Source organism: Pinus tabuliformis, chromosome 9, assembly GCF_031772625.1.
Source record: "Pinus tabuliformis cultivar Carrire ecotype Pingquan chromosome 9, CPIR1, whole genome shotgun sequence".
NCBI lineage: Eukaryota > Viridiplantae > Streptophyta > Pinopsida > Pinales > Pinaceae > Pinus > Pinus tabuliformis.
This window is the reverse complement of record NC_142307.1, coordinates 1235936460-1235958465: the sequence shown is the minus strand read 5'-3', so window position 1 is coordinate 1235958465 and position 22006 is coordinate 1235936460. Positions and strand designations below refer to the sequence as shown.

The 22006-nt window shown below is 39.5% G+C and overlaps 1 protein-coding gene across 1 annotated transcript in view; it reads left to right on the top strand.

The window, feature by feature from the left end:
• LOC149153019 (uncharacterized) overlaps positions 1-22006 on the top strand; it is a 188994-nt gene that overhangs the window by 106291 nt on the left and 60697 nt on the right. Inside the window, exon 2 of the mRNA XM_089443663.1 lies at positions 4954-5688. Coding sequence (XP_089299789.1) covers positions 4954-5688 — 735 coding nt within the window. The remainder of the gene's footprint in view (positions 1-4953; positions 5689-22006) is intronic.

Here is a 22006-nt window from a genome sequence, read left to right as displayed (position 1 = left end):
TTTCTTGGGATGGAGTTTTTTTTTTTTAACAAAGAGATACATCTGAAGAAGTCAAAGTGAATACCTCCTTAGCTAAGAGGGAGAGTTGAATTTTGGTAGTTGCAGTCGGTATTCTTCAATTGCATTAGCCCACAAAATCAAAATAAAAATTGAAATTGAAATTTGTTCAAGTCGGCTTTAAAAGATAAATATAAATATAAATTTGCCTTTAAAAAGGCGAGTTGATTGAGTATTATGGCCCACCTCTTGGGGCACCTTGGAACACTATAAAAAGGGCTTAACCCTTCCCATTAGACCTATCATCTTCAACAATTTGGATCATCTTTTCAGAGGTTTTGTTCACACGTGCGAAGGAGAGAAGTCTTCTAAAGTTGACTTTCTTTGACCAACTACCACCAAGTTCTTATGAAGCAGCTTTGACCAAATTTCCTGAGCTGTTGATCGAGCTTTTCTAGGCAGAATCTCTGAGGATTTGACCAAGATTTTCTTGGCAGTTGGTTGCAAATTTGACTGTCTATTTGACTTGCATTCATTGCATTTTGGGCATAATTTTGGCCATAGGATGACCTAATTATAGGAGGAAAAAATTTAGTCTATTTGACCAGACCTTGACTAGGTTGTCGAAGGCTGAAAAGTCGGTCTATTTGACTAGACTATGACTAGGTTGCAGAAGGCTGAAAAGTTGGTCTGTTTGACCAGGTTTGACTTATTGAAGTTTGTGATCTTGTTTGACAAGTTTGACTGAAAGAATAAGATTGTATCTCTTGTTGAATTGGACAATTTCTCTAAGAAAAAGGTTGCTAGGTTTTTCCCTAGTTAGGGTTTTCCCAGGGTAAAAATTTGTGTCTTGTGTTTGGCTCTCTTGAATCTTCATAATCATATTATCATTATTGTTTTTACTGTCGAGATTTTCTGTATATAATTGCTTAATGATGTATGTGACATAAGGCTGTCTCTTGAATCTTCATAATCATACTATCATTATTGTTTTTATTGTCGAGATTTTCTATATATAATTGCTTAATTATGTATGTGATATAAGATGAATTAATGAAATCATTGGAAGTAATTATTACATTAGAAAGTCTTGAAAAATCAACAGGGAGCCCCACACGGGAAGTGGTTATCTTGACAATAGGGGCAAGGCCAAACTAAGGAAAAGACTTTGAAGAGGTAAAAGCCCTATTAAGGTAAGGGGGAACACATTTATTATGCCATCTTCTATAACATCAAGATGCAATACGAAAGAACCCTTTGATGTATTCATAATAGGTTGTGGTTGCGAATGAGAAGATTTAGAATCCTTACCCAAAAGGACCACTGAAGGCCTGATAGCCATTGGACATTAAGGAACATCTTGTGAGGCATCCTCCTGACCCATACTTTGAGAAACTTCCATCCCCATTACTTTGTCTTGACCTGTTTTCAATTGAACCTTCAGAGAAACTATGTCCACCTTTTGAATCACTGCCTTTTCAATTCAGATCTTTCGCCTATCCTCCCTACCAGAAGAAAGAAAATGATAGGAAACTTGCCATTTACCCACCTCATGGCATCAAAAACATCGCAAGACAACCTCTAATAATATATTTTTTGGCACTAGACTTTGTAATTCATGTCAATGTCGATGTCCTCCAAGAGACCCTCTCACAAATTCACCTCCACTTGAACCTATGGCCATCTTCTGCCCTCCTTTGAGTCCTAACCCTCCTTCAAGTCCCAATTGGGTTGGAGCCCAATGAACCTTCCAATTTTGTTATGAATGACTTTCAACATCTTTGAGTTCCAAAGCAATAAGGGCGATATAGGAAAAATTGCCCATACTTTCTAAATCGAGATTGGTTGTCTTGTTGGGTCGAAATCCACTAACCATCTTTGCAAAACCAAACTTGAAGGACCCTAGCTGTCCCTTTCAAGAATTCTTCTAGAGTCTTCCTTTGAATGTAGAAGGAAACAAATCCATTAATGTGTCAAAAGATGAAAAACTAGTAAATAACCCATAACCTCTACCCAATTCTCCTCGAGCCAACCCTTAAGGGTTTTGGAATGCACCACCTTACCTCTATTACGACCCACCAAGGTTTCGTCAAGAACTTTAGAATTTCCAAGTGTTTTATGTCTTTGCCTGCTACAATATTCACCCTTCCCTTCCTAGCTCTGTTACCCTTCTTTTTTGCATGAGGAAAACTCATTTGGGTACTATTACTGCAAAATCTGGTAGGCCTTGTACAAAGCCCCTCTAGGCAATCTAAGTCTTATGGCAATAAGGGATCAACCACCACTATCACCTCATTGGCTTCTCTCCTGCTATTTAGGGGTGAAATTAATCCCACTAGGGAGGCTTCCCTACAAAAGATCATCAGAAAGGTATTCAATTAAGGATTGCTCAATGTTGATGCAAGGTCTAATGATTGAGGCAAAGGTACAGAGAAAACCTTGAAAGGCAAAGATAATAGTTGCCTAAAGTTCATGTACACTTTCCTAAGACCTCTATTTTTTAGAAGAAGGTTGCTATATGTTAGTATTTGTATGATATGTAGATGTATGCTAGATTTTTCCTTTTATTATTTATTAAAAGCAATCCCTTCCAATAGGGAAATAACATATAGACATAAAGTTGCTATAAAATGCAGATTTAAGCTAACTTTAACCTGAATTACCAAGAAATTCAAGAAAAGAAAGAGAAATTTAGAATTATCAACAACTACTAGACTAGTGCCTTAATGTAATTGGGCAATGGAGTCAATTAGGGCAAGGTCAGTGATAGAGGGCTTTGGATGAAGAGGGTGGAGGATTGAATTTCTTCTTTTAGAAACCCTAGTGGCTTCTCTATGTGGGATATTTTAGGGTCAAAGGTTGCATGAACCAAGTTCTTTTGATGGACTCTTGTAAGACAAATTTTACGTACCACAATGAATTGAGATTTCAAGAAAAGATATTGCATTTTTTAATATGGAATATATAGAAACTCTAATTTCATAAATATAGCATGCAAAATGGAAGAAGATGGTAATAAACTTACGCAATTCGAACAATAATCACTTAAAACAATCCCAAAAGTCTCTTGATGTAAACATCTCCCTCCCAAGATAATTCACTCCACAAAAGATCACATTGCATGCAAAAAGAAAAGACAAGATCTATTGCACACTCCTTTAGAGAAGAAGAAGTGACTGAATGATGATGATGAATAATGAAAAGTGACTCCCCTCTATTTTTATGAGGGTAACCAGGTCATTTTTTCATAATTCTATGAGGAAAGCCTAAAAAGTTTGCTTGAAATGTTCAACTAGGTGAAAGGTAACAAGCTGATCTTGAGATAGTTGTAAAACATAATAAAAATGCCAAAGTAATCCACACGTGTGAGAATAAAGACTCTCCGAGTCTCCACCATGACATCATCCTCCAAGAATGATTAATCTCTATCAAGCAACTCATGAAATGGTCCATGAGTGCTTCTCACTCCAAGAAATCATTAAAGTGTGTGGTTACATCTTCAAAAGGTACCTCCTTCACTGTGATGTCCTCCAAAATAAGGCTTATGTCACCCTCCTAGGGCGAGTAGGGATGATGTGGCATCATCTAGGGCAAGCATTGGCATCAAGGCATGGTATGCTAGCCCTCCCAAGTCATCTTGGTTACATCCATCCTCCTCTGGGTTGTGGAACAAGGCAATGCCCATGAAAAAAGGCCGAGGCCAGCTTCGGGGTGTCTTGGGTCCGTCTGGGCACATCATTAAGTAAGCCAATGCCCAAACTTTCTGGCTCAGCGTTTCAACATCTAGAGTTACATCAAGAGGTGTGGAACCATGTGAAATCTGCTCAAGGCCCAACACTCATCTTTGGAGGGACAATGTTGGGGCTAAAGGGTACATTTGCTCTCAGAACTGGGAAAAACATCCTCTGGAATGTGCTGTAGAGGAGTCAAACCATCCCTCAAGGGATCTCTGCTGCATGTGTACTACCAGCCAAAACAATCCTCTCAAGATCAAGTGAGATCAACATCATCAGGAACACAAAACCATTAAAGCATCATAGTAGACTGTATCTAATGCTAGGGGCACATAAATACTTCACACAAGACTTACCTTCAAATGTCTTACTAGCATGAGCTTTACCCCCCTCATTAACCATCACCTTTTGACTTGCCACATAGGGCTGCTGGATTGCTGGCTGTCAAATGGGGATAATTTTTTTTCTCTTATAGGTTACCCACTTTTGGTGAGTAACAGGTACCAATGTGCAAAACCCAATCTTCTCCCTAGGTGCAGAGCGTCAAGGACCTGAACCTTGGAGGACTCAGATAGCGACTCAGAGGTTTGAACAGAATGCTCTTTGCACTGGGACGTAGAGGAGATTTCCTTCTTTCCATCCAACTTTTGCATGGGGGAGAAAACATCACCTTCAAAAACCTTCGAGATGTCGCCATCTGTCCCTCCATCCATCTACTCATCTTGAAGTGAGATCAATGGAGTAAAGTCTGATTGCGGGTGGAAGATCTGGATTGAACTGGAACTGTCCTCTCCATAATCCAAGAAATCTTCTTCCGTTAGATCTCTGACCTAGTCCCTGTGATATCAAACTGCCACAGAAAGGGCTTTGATGTCAGAAATGTAACCCCCCAATAACTGTAAAGAGTTTCAGAAACGTAGCCTGTTATTAATCTGTGCAGTTTATGTTTCCAAAATTGAAGTCAATTTGATTTAGGAAATTAAAATTCTCAACTGCAATACTATATACTTTAGGTGTGCAATTTTTTTTGTACTAGTTTCTGTTTTTCTGTCCTAAGAAAAATAAAGTTTGATTGTTTTCATGAAATGTGTTTGTACCTTTGTTTTATTAAAAGATTCAATAAATGACATCAACTAAGATCCTTATTAGTTTTTGCTCAGGCAAATCACAGTTGAGATTGTTTTGCAGTTTCTCATTAAAAGCAAAATTTCTCATTTGGCAGGGGAAAAAGAACTGGAAGAGCTAATGTCTACAGAGCTTGGATATCTGTGGGTCCAGATAGATATGAGTGTGGCCATCAAACACCAGGAGAGAAAAACTCAGTTTTGAGTAAAAGATATAAAGATAATTCCTGGAAGATAGTTTCACTTGGCAAAAGAAATACAGGCAAAGAGTCTTTGGATCCAGTTTTCATTCAAACGGATGGAATTTCTCAGTTTGCCTCTTCTAGTGACCAAAAATTGCTTCCTAATAGGGCAACAACTTCGAAGAAACCATTGCATACAACTATAAGTTCAGAGGAAAAAATACTTTCTAATAGCAGATGTAAACTACAAACACAGTACCCTTCTATGGAAATGGAAATTCAACACAGTGTAGGAGATGCCAGGCAATTTCAGTCTTTAGAAATGAGAAGATTCAAGTGCAGTGGCAAGCAAGAGCCTCACATGAAGGAAATTGTGAGCAATCTTGTAGAATCTAATCACTGTAGTCAATTTTCTGCTAAGTATTCAACTAAGCCCTATAGTGTAAAGCAATTTGGTGGCATCAAGCTTGTTCCAAATGGTTTGGAAGATAGTAACCATACATCTTTGGCATCTGGGAAGTTTGTTTCAACTCAAGGATCTGAAGATTTTGGTGATGAGGCAGATGCTTCGCTTGGGGCCCCATCATCCAATGTGCAACATAAAAGGATAGCTGATATTAAGAATACGGCGATTCGGGCTTTGGCAGCAAGGTTAGACTTTGTACAGTTTATCTGTGGTTATATATGTAGCTTTTACAGTATGTGCTTTTTATGTTGCAGTTTGTTCTAGAGTGTTGTTGATTGTTATTATCTCCTTGTCATTAGATATTGGATGCTATTTGTAAAGAGGCATCTCCCTTCAAAGCCATTAGTGATGATCCATGTTCCATGGGCTTCAGTTGAGGTCAAACCTCTAATTATCTCATGTACTGTGTACAGTCCTTAACTTCAAATGAAACAGATAAGCAGAAATAGAAGTTTGCATATTGTCAACGTAAGCAATTTCTTTTTATTTTTTAATTTTTAACTGAAACTGTTATCATTTGGAGTAAATGATGGTTGCAGCCCACACTGTACAGCAAAGTTAATACAAAGCAAAATTATAATGTCTGATATCAGGGTTTCAAGATGGTTGTTGATTATCTTGTCTGTTCTTAGTTCCTAGCAATATAACTATAGAGCCAATTGGTGTAATGCCTAATGAACGGATAGAGTAACAAAACTACCTTTCAATTCATTTAAAAACCTGGACTTAGAAGAAGACCTAACCACTAAGGGCTTCCTGTTGGTGTTTGCCTGAAGATTGTACTCCAAATCTGAATTTCTGGTTGTCATGTCCCCTTGTACTTGTTGAAGTCTCCTCATCCTTAACTGCAACTTGGATACAACCAGTAGATATCTTTGGAGAGTTGTCCAGAGAATGCAAGAACATAGCAAGACACAAGACTAGTTTGTAAAGCATATTGAAGTCTGCTTCCAATTTCTCTATTTGCTTGCTTCAATGAGCCACAACATTTGATGTCTTTGCATTTCTGGTCTCTAAGTTTCAATTTGACTTGCCATTTTGTTGCTATAATGAGAAAAGGCCACCTATAAATCCTTTATCTGATGAGCATTCCTCTGCTAGGCTCTATGAAGTTCCAAAATTTCATTGAGGACACAGCATCTGGTGTGCTTGTTGTCCTCCATCCTTAACAAAATCCTACACTTGAACTTGATTGTAGACAACGATAAAACTGACTGGGATCTGGAGCCAAGGGAAATACTATAATCAGCTTCCAATCCGATGACAACCCACACTGCCAAATTAAAGCCAAAGGTGGGCCACAGAGCCAAGAGCAAAGACTTGAACTCCACTTTGCCTGAATTTTGAGCTAGATACAATCCACGGAACCAAGACCAAAGATTGGAAACCCACTTTTCCTGAATTTCGAGCCAGAGACTATGCACAGAGCTTGACCGAACCACTGAATCAGAGGGATCAGGGCTAAGTTACCTCTGAACCCGCGGATGGTTAGGATGACCTGTAGTCTTTATTAACTGTAAATTGTCAGGGGTAAAAGGCACTATCTACAAGTCTGATTGTCTGTCAGAAAACAATTTGACACACATCTTCCTTTTATGGATTTGTTTTAAATTGAAGCCAAACCTAGGTCACAGAGCTGAGAGCAAAGATCTGAAACCAACTTTGCCTGAGTTTTGAGCCAGAAAATCACAGCACCGAGAGCAAAGATCAGAAACCCACTTTGCCTGAATTTCAAGCCAGAGACAATCCACAGAGCTTGACCAACCACTGAATCAGAGGGATCAGGGCTAAGTTGCCTCTAAAGTCTGAACCCAGGGATGATTAGGATGGCCTGTAGTCTTTATAAGCTATATATTGTCAAGGATAAAAGGTACTATCTACATGTTTGTTGGCTGTCAGAAAACAGTTTGACACACATCCATAAATCTGCCTTTTTGGATCTGTTTATGAAGATTAATAACCATAGATTTATGCTCGTCCTCAACTCTGATTTCTTTCCAATAAACAGTGACCTTTCAGATGTATTATGGCACAAGTTTCCAGATTTAACAAGCACAATTTAAGTGGATTGATGACAGCAATATTCAGGTTTTATTTCTAGCACAAAGAAAAATATATGTGTAGATCTGCTCTACAAGTATGGTGCTATTAGGCTCAATATGCATATACATGCAGATTTTAGTCTAGCCTTTGGATATACAATGTTGGGTATAACAAGACCTTCAGGGCAGATTTGGATTGAAGTAGTCTTATGTAATTTCCAGATCTATGAAACAGAGATAAAGTAAGGTCTATATGGATTTTTAATGTAGTTGAAAGGTGGTACTGGTGCATTATATATTCCTTTGGGTATATGGGGTCTAATAGTGCTTGAAGCAGGTTGTTCTAATGAGGAAGTGAAGATGAATAAGGCTGTAGATTACAAGCCTTGTTAGTCCTCTCCATGCTGTCATAAAGGTCAAGAAACTCTCTGCAGCCTATTTAAAGTCAAAACAGGCTGAATGCTGCTTTTTTAAGAGAAGTGTTGGTTAAGTCAAGCAAGATCGAGCCCCCTTTAATGGGTTAAATTATTAATTTTTGCAGAAAATTATTTAATGTGGAGTGACTTAGTCTCTGGCTTGTGGATGACAAGTCAAATAGTATTATTTTGAGAGAGGATTAACTAGCCATTACAAAGATTTGTATGTAAGGTTAGATCCTCCTTTCATTTGAGGTTGTTGAATTGTGAGATCATTCATGTGTTTCATAGAATAGACGTGTGTTTCCAGATCACTCCAAGGCTGTTATGTTGATCCATTGAGGGACAATGAGTCACGTGGAGGTGGAGATCAAGGCACATCATCTCAACCTTGTTGGTATTGAGTGATCGTTAAACCCAAGTGTTGGACAAACCCTTGTAGAGGGTTCCTTTAGTGAAGCTAGGATTTCATTTGGTGCCATAGTTTGCCTAGTGTTTGGAGACTTCTCCACAAGGAAGATATTTCTAGTAGGATTTGTTACCCACCACAATGGGTAACCCTATAGGAGAATTTTTTTCTCCCATTATTCACATCCAGCCAGCCAACCATGCAGCTCTTGACAGTCACCACTAGTTCATGATGTGCCTTTATATCTTCACCACCTGCATCAGTCATATGTTTCTCACCTGTTTCATAAGAGCACATGGATGAAGGTGGGCTTCCAATCAAAAGGTACTTTATTCATTTTGCAATCTGTAATGTCCCCGACCACTTAGAAAGCTTATGATGGAGTCCGCTAGCCTAAAGTGGTTCCCATAGGCTAAAGCGGGAAAATATTTAATAAAGGGGACTTAAATTCCCTAAGAAAAACATTATAAGTCCAAAAAGGAGAAAGGGTGATATTTCCTAGGCAAGTGAGAAGTCACTTTAACTTTAGAAAGTGAAATATCATAAAGTGACTTTATAGAAGTGAATTTAATCAAAAGAGAAGGTGAAAAGGCAACCCTAAACTCATAAAAGAAGAAAATGAGGAGTCTCTTCATTCATGCATTTTGAGTTTTTGGGAGAAAGAGCTTTTGGAGAGTTTCTTGAGAAGCTTGGGGTTTGGAACCCTAACTGCCATAGGAGACTTCGGTGTTGAAACTAGACACACTAGTTTGGGTTTGAGAGTGAAATCACTCATATTTCACCACCGAGCTTCAATGGAGAACGAGATTCACAAGAAAAATTGAGGTATCAAAGGTTTTATCAGTTGATTTTAAAGTCTTATTTGGCGTTTTCTACTTCACTTGTGACAGGTTGGAAGACCCTGATAAGAACATCGAGTTCCAAGCAGAGTTGGGGTCGATTTACTCTCTGAGGAGGAGCCACTGCATAGTTTACCACCTGGGGTCGATTTTCAGGGAGAAACCTAGCCAAATCTAAAGCCATCACAGTAGCTGAAGCAGAATGAATCCCTCCTTATTTCTGCTGGTCGAAATACACTTGAAGAAGGGATTGAGTATTGGAGAGAGGTCAACACGAGTTCTAGAGCTTGGGGCACGATTTTCCTTTATTTTTGGGAGTCGAGTTACCTCCTCTCTTTACTAGGCTGTGTCTGGTGCTTATAGCGACTGGGCCGTTTACCTTCAGCGAGTTCTGGGTCGAATTTCTCTCACATTCTGCTGTGTGTAGCCTTGCTGGGACATGGGAAGAAGTTCTGGGTTAGAAGTTTGCCTACAGATATTGATAGGACTAAGATTGGAGTCCAAATAGAGTTAAATATTAGTCCTCTTGGCTAGCTGGTTGAATGTGGAAGCTGTTGGTGCACTTTGCATATCACTGAGACGAACTATAAAGAGAGTTCCACTATTGGATGTTTTCAATTAAAAGGATGATATGTAAGATTTTTTTCCTTGAAAGGAGCTAATAAGTTGGGGACATCTACGCTGAAGCTACATTACTGGGTTCCTCTAGTCCATTGTTTCTCTAATATGTATGCATAGTAATGAAATAAAGGGATTGTTATTGCTATTTTCATCGTAATGAAGTCAATGTATCAGCGCTTTATAAATTTATGAGATGTTATAAGAAATTTAAATGTGTTTCGGTGAATTTGTTGATTCAAATGAAGTAGTGAGTACATGGTCCAACAAACAAAACTTACAGTGAACACCTACAACCAGTGTTGTTAAAATCGCGATATTATCGTATAATCGCGATATTTTCAACAAAAAGATAAAATCGCGCTTAGTACTCGGGAATTTTTTTTGCTCGATTTTTTCGAAAAAATCGCGATTTTTTGGGAAAAAATTGTGGGGAAAATAATATATATATATATATATATATATATATATATATATATATTTTGACGAGGAGGAGGTGACCCAAGCTACCCCTGTCACAAGTAGAGGACGTGGTCTACCTCCTGTAGCTCCTAGTTCTTCAGCTTCTAGAGCATAACAGACTCCATAGTCTACTGCGGCTTGCCAACTCCACTGACATCTACATCTACAGGGGCAAAGGAAATCAGTAGTATTAGACTTTAGTTATTTGGTTCATTTCATTGTATATGACATTATGACTCATGATATGAGATACATTATTATATTTGTTGTTGATATTTTGAGGTTGAGTTGGGATTCAGGAGTCAGGACTTACTATTCAGGACATGATTCACTGTTATGTGTGATTTTAGCACTAGAAATGATATTAACCATCTTATATATTAGTTCTTTTATCATATTTATGTGTCAAATGTATTTATTTATGTTGTAGATGGTTTAGATATTAAAAAAATTGAAAAAAAATGAATATTTTTGTACCAAACGATTTTTTCCCGATTATTACCAATTTTTTCCCGATTATTACGATCTTTTCCGATTTTTTCCTCGTGCCGATATTATTCTGATAACGATTAGTGCAACATTGCCTACAACAGAGTGTAGACCAACTCTTTGAAGAAATTCCACACTGAAACTAAAACTAAAAACTTAGAAATTAAAAAAAAAAATCAGAAGTTTGTCAAAGTGGGATCTTACACAATCGGGTTCTTATGCTTGTTTGTATTTAGGAATTTGATATGGATTATTGGGTGACCTGGAAGGAGGAGGGTTTTGACTGTGATCTTGTACCCTCACCTTAAATGGGGGGTTAATCTTCGATCTTAGTCCAGTGGGACCTCCCCTATTTTGACTGTGATCTTGTACCCTCACCTTAAATGGGGGGTTAATCTTCGATCTTAGTCCAATGGGACCTCCCCTAATGGCCCAATGGGTATAGGAGGGGCACTACTTGAGAAGCCTTGATTGAGATACCGTAGTTCCATCTATCCCTATGTTATACTTACCCATTTCCATCATACATTACAAGCCCTTTTTCCACATCCATTCTTCGGGTTCAACTGACCATTGGTTCCTTGGGATTGGCACTCATACATCCACATACTTGGGTAGGGCCCAAAAATTTTCCCTGGGAGGTTGATGCAACTATAGAAAAATAAATAGCACAACACAGCCACAAAATAAAACAAAAAGAATGATCAAAATACAAAAGATGGCCGGGACATACACATTAGTGTGTGGCCAAAAGCCTAGCATGAGCTCTACTTCACTCATTATGGCCATCAACTGGTTCCTGAGTACATGTTGCTCCATTACATCATAAAAAGAACCATTGCATGTCCCAACATCGATGAGCAATTAAATGACACATCCTTAAGGGGTAATACCATTGTTATACATCATTCATAGTAGGCTCTAATCCTTTGAGCTACGAGTAGTAATACAAGGAAAAATCAAGCAAAAGTAAAAGGTGCACACGAGGGGTGAAAAAACAAAGGCTGACTTGGTAACTCATGAATCCACGATTGCTCCCTCCTTACATCTATGCACTCAGGATGTGGATCCCCCTCATGCTAGTTCCTTTAGCCATGGCACTTGGCCATGAAGTTTTCTCCCCTCCGTACCATCAATATTATTCAATAACACCTATCAATTGAAGGGTGGATTGAGGAAATATTACTTCCCCTTGGGGGTTGGAAACACCTAATAGGGTTGTACTTTAGCCTCCTACCTAGGGAGGAAACACCATTGCGAGATCAAGGCCCTAATTTTGGAAGGGAAGCTTTATTTGAAGTGTTAAAGCCCATTTGTTAATTTTAGGATAACAATGGTATGTTTTATGCTTAGAGCAATTTTATTTCAATTTCTTTATTAGCCCAATATCAATATCCAGTTTAGCAATCACATCAACATGATAGTAAAATGCAGATAGAGCATAAACAATAATAGTAGAAGACTAGCCAAGACGAAAAAGATATGGCACCAGCCAGGGACAAACCCCAATGTGGGGAAACCCTTGATCAATTCTTGTATAATTCTTCAAAAGTTCACTAGAGAGAGAGAGTACAATGTATAATATCACTTGTCCAATTATAGTGAAAATCTGATTAGTCAAACAGCAGAAACAGAAAGCCCTAACCAGAAAGTCAACGCTGGTCAACAGGGCAGAATTCTTCCTCAATTCAGCATGGTCAAACCCAGTCAACTTCGGCCTCCAACAAAAAGTCTAATAAGCCCAAAAACAGTCCGAAAATGTCTAGTCAAACCTGGTCAACAAAGTTCAACGTTGCAGCCAGCCCTAGCACAGTCAACGCCGGTAAAACAGAGGTCAGATTTCCTCGGATTTTGTGCCCAAAACTGCGGCCTACTCAAACAGAATTCCTCCACCCAAAACCCCATCAAAATAGGTCAACGCTTGGTCAACGCAAGTCAAAACAACCTCTGCAATTTCGGTCAACTCTGGTCAACAACTAAAACATAAATCCCTTCCTTTCCTTCACACGTGTTGAGAGCAGCCTCTGAATTTCGTTCCCAATCAATGAAGGAGAGAGAAGATGTGAATGAGTGAAGTGTCCAAAATGAGGAGGAGGCATCATGTATTTATATGCAAATGTTGAGGATGAATATACGTGACTGTTGCGCTTCTGAGCTTACATGAGATTGCTGGCCGACCTTGACAATTTATCCATAATCAAAATAAATTCATAATTTCATTTGTACATGTCAGAATGGGATGATCTTTAGAAGAGGAATCCAATAAAAATATGAGTTGCCTCATATGAGCTGTCCAATGTGAAGTTTGGCCCTAGTTGCCAAATTTAACACTCCCTCTCAACTAGGGAGAACTTCACCTGCCAAACTGTCTGACAATATGTACCATCACTGTCTCTGCTCTGCTCTGCTGAAATATGAAGAAAGAAGAAATGATCGAGAATGTATCATACCATTCTCCACTGACCTGAACTCAGCCTCCAATAATAGAGAGTGTGTCATACCGCTCTTAATTGACCCGAAGTCAGTTTCCATTGATCCCAGATCAATATCAACATCCTAGCATAGGGAGTACGATAGTACATGATGTGTCCATTGGTAGTACTATTGTCCCTATCCTCATTTCCCTACTCATTGGCTAGACGAGAGGTACTTCCCATGAGTCCTGCACTGCATGGGTAGGATGTGCTAGCAAGAGAAGGTGAATCACTCATCTTGTTCATATGCCATAGGAGAAGGTGAACCACTCATCCTATGCATATCTCAACGTGGGGTATGACAGGGGAAGGTGAACCACTCACCCTGTACATTGCGCACCATTAGGGGAAGGTGAACCACTCACCCTTTGGTCGATCATCGCTCCAAGAAGTACCCCAAGCGCCCCAGAGCTCCCAGAGCTCAACATCCATCTCATACGAGACCATCATAAGAGGGTCACTCCATGACTCTAAGTCGTTAATAGAAGGTTAAGAATTTGACCTTCCCCAGGGGCTTCATAAGAATATCGACAACCTAATCATCAATCCCAATGTGTTGGAGCCTTATTGCTCCCCATTGTACCATATCCCGGATAAAGTGGTACCTGATATCAATATGCTTGGAGTGGTCATGAAACACGGGATTCTCCAAAAGACGAATCCCACTCTGGTTGTCGCAGAAGATCACAGTGGTATCCAACACATGTCCAAACAGCTCACTAAAGAGCTTCCTCAACCAAACAACTTCACAGGAGGCCAAACTAGCAGCAATGTATTCAGCCTCAGCGGTGCTCAAGGCAACCGACTTCTGCTTCCTGCTCATCCATGATATCGAAGCAAAACCTAGAGAGAAGCAACATCTAGATGTGCTTTTACGATCCACCACACTGCCAGCTCAGCCTGCATCAGAGTAACCATGGAGCCTCACATTCTTGGCAGTGTATCTGAGTCCATAAGTCATTCTGCCCCAAAGATATCTCAAGAGATTCTTGGCAGCAATCCAATGTTTGTGATGAGGCTCGACCATAAACTGGCTCAATGTATTCATTGCAAAACATATGTCCGGACGGGAGTTCACCAAGAACATCAAGGCCCCCATGAGTTGACGATACCTTAGAAGGATTTCCCAAATCGGGCTTAGCAACACTTCCGCATAACTTCTTAAAGTTAAGTTCCATTGGAGTAGTCACGGACTTGCTGTCCACCATACCAAATCTTTCAAGTATCTTCACAATATATTTTCCTTGGGAAAGGAAAATCTTGCCTGGCTTTTGCCAGACCTCCAACCCTAGGAAGTAATGCATCAGTCCTAGGTCCTTCATCTCGAATTCGGAAGCCAACTCCCTCTTACATTGATGAATAAAAGGGTTTGCACTTGTCAGAAAGAGATCGTCCACATAGAGTACCAAGATGAGAGGTCTATCATTCTCAACCCTAAAGTAAAGGTTCAAATCAACTTCACTTCTTGTAAATCGCAGCTTCATTAGATAGTTATTGATCCTCTCATACCAAGCCTGGGGCGCTTGCTTCAACCCATAGAGGGCTTTCTTCAACCTGCATACATGTGTTTGACGATCTTGAACTTCAAACCCCTTAGGTTGTTCTACATAAACTTCCTCCTTAAGTGAACCATGCAAGAAGGCAGTCTTGACATCCATCTGATGTAGATTCCATCCTTGCGAGGCAACAAGGGCTATAATCGAACAGATGGTGGTGAAGTGTGCAACTGGTGCAAATATCTGATCATAATATACCTTCCTTTTGAGAGAAGCCTCGAGCTACGAATCTGGCCTTGAACTTTTCAGCACTTCCATCAGCTCCATGCTTGATCTTGAAGATCCATTTCGAGGTGACAACGGATTTGTCCTTGGGTCTAGGAACCACATCCCAGACATCATTCTTCATAATCGACTCATACTCTTCGTTCATTGCATCCTTCCAAACTTGGTGTTTGGCAGCTTCTTCGAGTGTGCAAGGCTCAGATTGAACAATGGTGCTCATTGCAGTTAAGTACCCTTGGTACCTATTCGTCTCCTTGCTTTCATGAAATGTCCCCCTAGGTACCACATGTCTCTCGGCATGTTTGAGAGTCTCCCTAAGCCATGAGGGTCTCCTTTTCGAACAGGAGTGCTCATGAGGGGGTGGAATCAATGGGATCCATTGGTCCTTCAAGATCGAGTATCTGCTCATCTTGTAGTTATCCCTGCTTTCCGGAATCTGCTTCTTTGTCCTTCCTTGGAAGAGGAAGGTTACTAATCTTCCCAAGGGCAACATCCTCATCGAAAGTGACATCATGACTTATCTCCACTTCTCTTTGACCAGACACATAGATTCTATATGCCTTAGAAGTTTCACTGTAGTCCACAAATGTTCCTTTATTCCTAGAAGCATTCAGTTTGCTTCTCATTTCTTTCGGCACATGAAATATACGGGGCTACCAAAAATTCTAAAGTGAGAAACATAAGGTTTCTTACCGGTGAAAACTTCTTCGGGAGTTTTGGAGTCGAACTCTTGATGAGGGCATCTATTTTGAAAATACACGGCGGTGTTTGCAGCTTCGGCCCATAAGAACTTCGGAAGGCTTTGATCATGAAGCATGGCACGAGTGGCTTCTACGATAGAACGGTTCCTCCTTTCAGCAACACCATTTTGCTTAGGAGTATATGCGGTAGTAGTCTCCCTCTTAATGCCAGCTTCTCTACAATAATCTTTGAACTCATTTGATTCGTATTCAGTTCCATTATCGGTCCTCAATATTTTGATCTTCTTCCCGATTTGATTTTTGAGCAAATCTTTGAAAGAACGAAACCATGAGAATACTTCGTCCTTCTTCTTCAAGAAATATATCCAAGTCTTGCGAGAGAAATCATCCATAAAGATGGCATAATATAAATATCCTCCAATGAGTTCACGGGCATTACACCAGATAGATCAGAATGAATCAATTGCAATATGTTAGTAGTCTTGCTATCACTTGAGGGGAATGGTCCCCTTGTATGCTTTCCTTTCGGCACACCCCTGACAAACACCTTGATGTTCTACTTTAAATTCGGGCATACCTGTCACCATCTTCCTCACATCGGGCAGAGCCTTATAATGTAGATGAGCAAACCTCCGGTGCCATAATTCGGATGGAAGTGATGTGTCGCAAGGCATAGCTCCCAATGGGCTTCCTCCAACTTGATATAGGCTATCAACCTTGAGGCCAAGTGTAAATGCATCTTTGAAATTTTTATTCCACACACATACCTTTCCATCGATGAATGCCACCTTGAATCCTTAATCCTCCATCGCCGAGATAGATATCAGGTTCTTCTTTAGATCGGGTACATATAGTACTTCTTGTAGATGAATGGTGTTACCCTAATTCAATTGAAGAGTAACATTCCCAACTCCCTTCATGGGATAGGTGGCATTGTCTCCAAGGATAATTTCTAAATTTGTATCCCTTTCAATCAGATTTGAAAGAGCTTCCTTATACCTGGTGAAGTGCCTTGAGGCACCACTATCAATCAACCAATTTCCCAAAGTGTTCGGAGGTGATGCAATAGAAAGGGCAAATATAAGATATAATTCTTTTTGCTTGTTATAAACAACATTAGATTCATCATATTTGGTTTTTCTTGATCTCTTGGGAGGGTGACCATTTCCTTGATGAGAAGCAAGAGTATTCCTTTTTCCTTGGTTGTTGAATCTGCCATTCCTTTGATTATTGTTGCACTTGAAATTGTTGGTGTTGTGGTTGTCATCATCATGATGTGTATCCCTTCTATTAGGACACTCCCTAGCATAGTGACCAAACGTGTTGCAAATGAAGCATCTTCCCTTTCTTCCATTTTTCAAACCCGACCTTCCTTGGCATTGTTTCTTTGAACTCGTATTCTTCTTCTTTTTAGCATGAGCAGAGAATGTAGTAGGATCATTCCTATTTGAAGGCATATCTAGTTTCATCATCCTTGTTTCTTCTTGAGAGCATCTAGTCAGCAATTCTTCAAAACCTAGAATCCTATCGTTGTTAAAAATAGTAGTGTTGAACACGTGCCATTCACGAGGGAGTCCTCCAAGGGCAATGATGGTAAGCTCCCTATCACAATAGCTTCTCCAATAGAAAGATGATCATTTTTGATCTCAGTAATCCTCATGAAGTACGATTGCATATCTTCACTTCTTCCTTTCTTTATATCCTTCAGCTTGTTCTTGAGGAAAAGAATTTGATTTGCATTGGTAGATTTGATTTTCATATATCTCCTTTGATGTGTTCAAATTGGAAATGTAAGCAACTAAATGCTTATGAATAGAATCCCTGATGATCTTCTTGGCTTTGACTTCACCCTTCTTGTATTTGGTCTTAGCAGCAACCGGTGCATTAGAAGGAGTTTCTGAAATTTTTCCCTGCACATAATCAATCACATCTTTCTCTTTTAGTGTCAAATCAAGAGACATCTTCGATGCATGATAATCAGACTTATCATGAATCTTATCATCAGACTTGAAGTAGGATGTGGAAGCCATTGAACCTTGTCTTTGATCAATGGTTTCTCCTCTTGTTGATTGCTCTTCTCACTCTTGCTTGGGCTTTGTCTTAACCTCCACTCTAATTCCATGTTAATTTTAGGATAACAATGGTATGTTATATGTATGCTTAGAGCAATTTTACTTCAATTTCTTTATTAGCCCAATATCAATATCCAGTTTAGCAATCACATCAGCATGATAGTAAAATGCAGATAGAACATAAACAATAACAGTAGAAGACTAGCCAAGATAAGAGGACACAAGATATGGCACCAGCCAGGGACAAACCCCAATGTGTGGAAACCCTGGATCAATTCTTCTTATAATTCTTCAAAAGTTTAGCAGAGAGAGAGAATACAATATATAATATTCACTTGTCCAATTAGAGTGAAAATCTGATCAGTCAAACAACAGAAATAGAAAGCCCTAACTAGAAAGTCAATGTTGGTCAACATGGCAGAATTCTTCCTCAATTAAGCTTGGTCAAACCCAGTCAACTTCGACCTCCAACAACAAGTCTAATAAGCCCAAAAACAGTCTTAAAAAGTCCAGTCAAACCTAGTCAACAAAGGTAAAAGTTGTAGCCAGCCCTAGCATAATCAACGCTAGTCAAACAGAGGTCAGATTGCCTCAGATTTCGTGCCTAAAATTGCGGCTTGCTCAAACATAATTCCTCCATCCAAAACTGCACCAAAATAGGTCAACGCTTGGTCAATGCAAATCAAAACAGCCTCTGCAATTTCTGTCAACTTTGGTCGACGAATGAAACAAAAAACCCTTCCTTTCCTTTGCACGTGTGGAGAGCAGCCTCTGAATTTCTTTCCCAATCAATGAAGGAGAGAGAAGATGTGAGTGAGTGAAGTGTCCAAAATGAGGAGGCATCATGTATTTATATGCAAACGTTGAGGATGAATAGACGTGATTATTGGGCTTGTGAGCCTACATGAGATTGTTGGCCGACCTTGACAATCTGTCCATAATCAAAATAAACTCATAATTTCACTTTTACATGTCAGAATGGGACGATCTTTAGATCAATCCTACACTTCTCGGAGAGAGGAATCCAATAAAAATATGAGCTGCCTCATATGAGATGTCCAATGTGAAGCTTGGCCCTAGTTTCCAAATTTAACACCATTACATTCAAGCTTATGACCAGGTGCTTTCACTAGACGTTATGTTGTGATTGTTAGGTGGTTTACCAACCCATGACCTGGGCACCTTACCCATAGGTACCTTGGCCCCAGAGAAATATATTGGCACCCATAGATGAAGCATTGAGAACCTTGAGTCTCTGAGCAACAACAGATCATACCTACCCTTGGGCACCTCTTTCACCTAAGACGTTTTGCCACTTTGCACTACATTGTAGGATTCTTCACGATGATACACCTGTACTGAGCATGCCCCCAGTCTGACCTAGCACCATATGAGGGATGGCATCTGATTCAGGGCGCAAATGAGGATGGTCTCACCTTTAAAGACTTCGGAAGGCTAGTAACACCTAGAGACCTAGGAGACCCCGTTATGGTGCCCTAGGTGGATTTTGGGGATCTTAGAGTCATTGATAAAGATTTGAGGGCCAACCCTCAAAGGATGATTTTTAGGTGCTTCTACATCATTCTTGGTACTGTAGAGTAATTTAGGCACAATGCTCTAACTTTCTAAGCGCAGGCAATCACTTTCCTTAGAGAGGTTGAATTCGTACAAGACCAAGGGCTTGATTAGTAGGTTGATGATTGTGATGGCTAAAGGTCAAGGTATAGAGAAAGGGTTTCCCACAATGTATTCCAACAAGGACAAGGCATATGAAATCCTCAAGATGTTAGAAAATGTAACTATGTTCGGTCTTCAATAATGTACTTGAGTTATTATGTAATGTACTTGTCAAAAGCATAAAGAAAAGACTTATTATTATTATTGTGACTTATTAAAGCATTGGTTTCATGCTTGGGTCACCATGTTTTAGATCAAAGTCCCCATTGAGGACTTCTAGGATTTATTCCGAGTCTATAGAATTATTGTAGATTTAAAGAGACCCTTCTTGGGCTTTTGAATCATGTGAAAAGGTTAAGTATTGAGTCAAATATGAATTATGTAACCTCCACACCATGTCAGCCTAAGAGAAGATCAAGTCGGCCTAAGGACCCTATTAGACCCCACAAGAAGCCTATAAAAGGAAGGCCATCGAATTCATTTGGAGCATCATTCTCTCATCAAGTTCAAACTCTCTTGTAGCTGGGCAAAAGTGTGAAGCTCTCTTGTAGCGGGGAAAAAGGTGCGAAGTCTATTGCGGGGAAGCCAAAGTGAATGCGAGTTTGGGGAAGTCTAAGGAGACAAGGAAAATCAAAATTTTGGTGTGTGTCTCTCTCTGTTTCGTGCCCTAGATTGGGAGATCGAAGTCTTCCAAGTTTCACTGTTGCCGGAAGCTGCTAGTTGCTGCATAGTCAAAGTTGTTGGGAAGAGTTCGAAATTCTGGGAGGCTAACATGGTGTGGAGGGAAGGGCTAGACTTGGTCTAGGGTGAAGAGTCTCAAAGAATACTATTGAAAGGAAGAATTATCTTGACTGGGTTTTCCCCTCGAGGGGCATTTTTCCCTGGCATGTGCCTACATTTGGTGTCTATTGGTTTACGTGTTGTTGCTTTTGGTAATTGCTTGATGAACTAAAGAAGAAGATATAAAGAATAATAATAATAAGAAACATCACAAGTAATTATCAAAATCAAGAAAACCTTTACTGCCTTTCCGATTTTCCAACATGGTATAAGAGCTTTGGTAAAGACGGAAGAAAAAGGTAGTCTCAAGCATTTGATCCATTCGTAGGTACTATCTCAGGGAAGGAGTCCAATATATTCAAGGAAGATGTTTAACTCAGTCAAGGGTGAGAACAAACTTGAAGGAGCATCTAACTTCAGATCCTAGAAGAAGAGGATTGACCTAATCCTCGAGAAGAACAAGGTGTTGGATTTAGTAAAAGGAAATGTCAAGAAGCCTACAGAAGAAGCCAATGATACTGGCAAAGCGAAATTCAGGGATTTAGAATTAGTGGCTATGACTCTAATGGTAGAAGGGATAAAAGACAATCTTGTCCCATTCATAGCTAACATCGATCATGCTTAGGAGATATATGAAGCCTTGTCGAAGCTGTTTACTTTTAAGAATATTGATCAAGTAGCAAGTCTGAAGAATGAGCTGAGAACTATGAAGATGACTAAAGAAGATACTATGGCTACCTTCTTTGTGAAGATAGCTAGACTTAGGGATGATCCCTTGGCCATCGATAAGATCGTTCCAGATAAAGAACTTGTGATCACTGCCCTATTAGGATTGCCACCCTCTTGGGATGCATTTGCTGCAAGTCTCAACAGTTGGAAGATAGCTCCCACCTTTGAAGAATTATGAACTGCCTGTAGTCAAGAAGAATTAAGGATCTCAATGGTTGCCAATCTCTTGGGATGCATTTGCTGCAAGTCTCAACAGTTGGAAGATAGCTCCCACCTTTGAAGAATTATGAACTGCCTGTAGTCAAGAAGAATTAAGGATCTCAAGGGTTGCCAATCCTGAAGGAGTATCAAATGCTTATGTTGCTCATCATAAAGGAAACAGATCGAAGGGACCAAGGAAGAAAGTTGATATGTCCAAGATAGAGTGCTATCAATGTCATAAGAAGGGTCACTACAAAAGTGATTGTCTCGAGAATCCAAAGAATAAGAAGAGAGGACGGGATCAAGCCAACTTTGCTAAAGAAGGAGACTCGAAGAAAGTCAAGCCCGAAGAACCTGACATTAGGGAATTACACTATTAAGTCCTTTGCTTGTAGCTTTACCTATCTTATTTTATATGTTTTAGAATTTATAGGTTTTTAACATATTTTCCGAAAAGATATTTTTGTATTGTTTTTAAGTTTGTAGGTTTCCCTCAAGCTTTGGAGGGAGCTCCAAACAACTCCCAAAGATAAGTATCTCATGTCTTTTTAGTTTTGGGTTCTTGTACTCATTTAGTTTTGATTATATTAAATACTAATCACCTTTCTCCCTCTATTGTCTTGAATATGGAAAACATCTGAAGGAAGGAGGATCTCTCAAGAAAAGGTTAGTCAAGAAACAAAGGTATGCTTTGAATACATTGATTGAAAGGATTATTCATTTGATGATCTATTACTAACTCTTTTATGACTAGTTGTATTGAATCTTAGTGATTCTTGTTTGGGTGATTCATCTCTTGATAAATCTACCCAC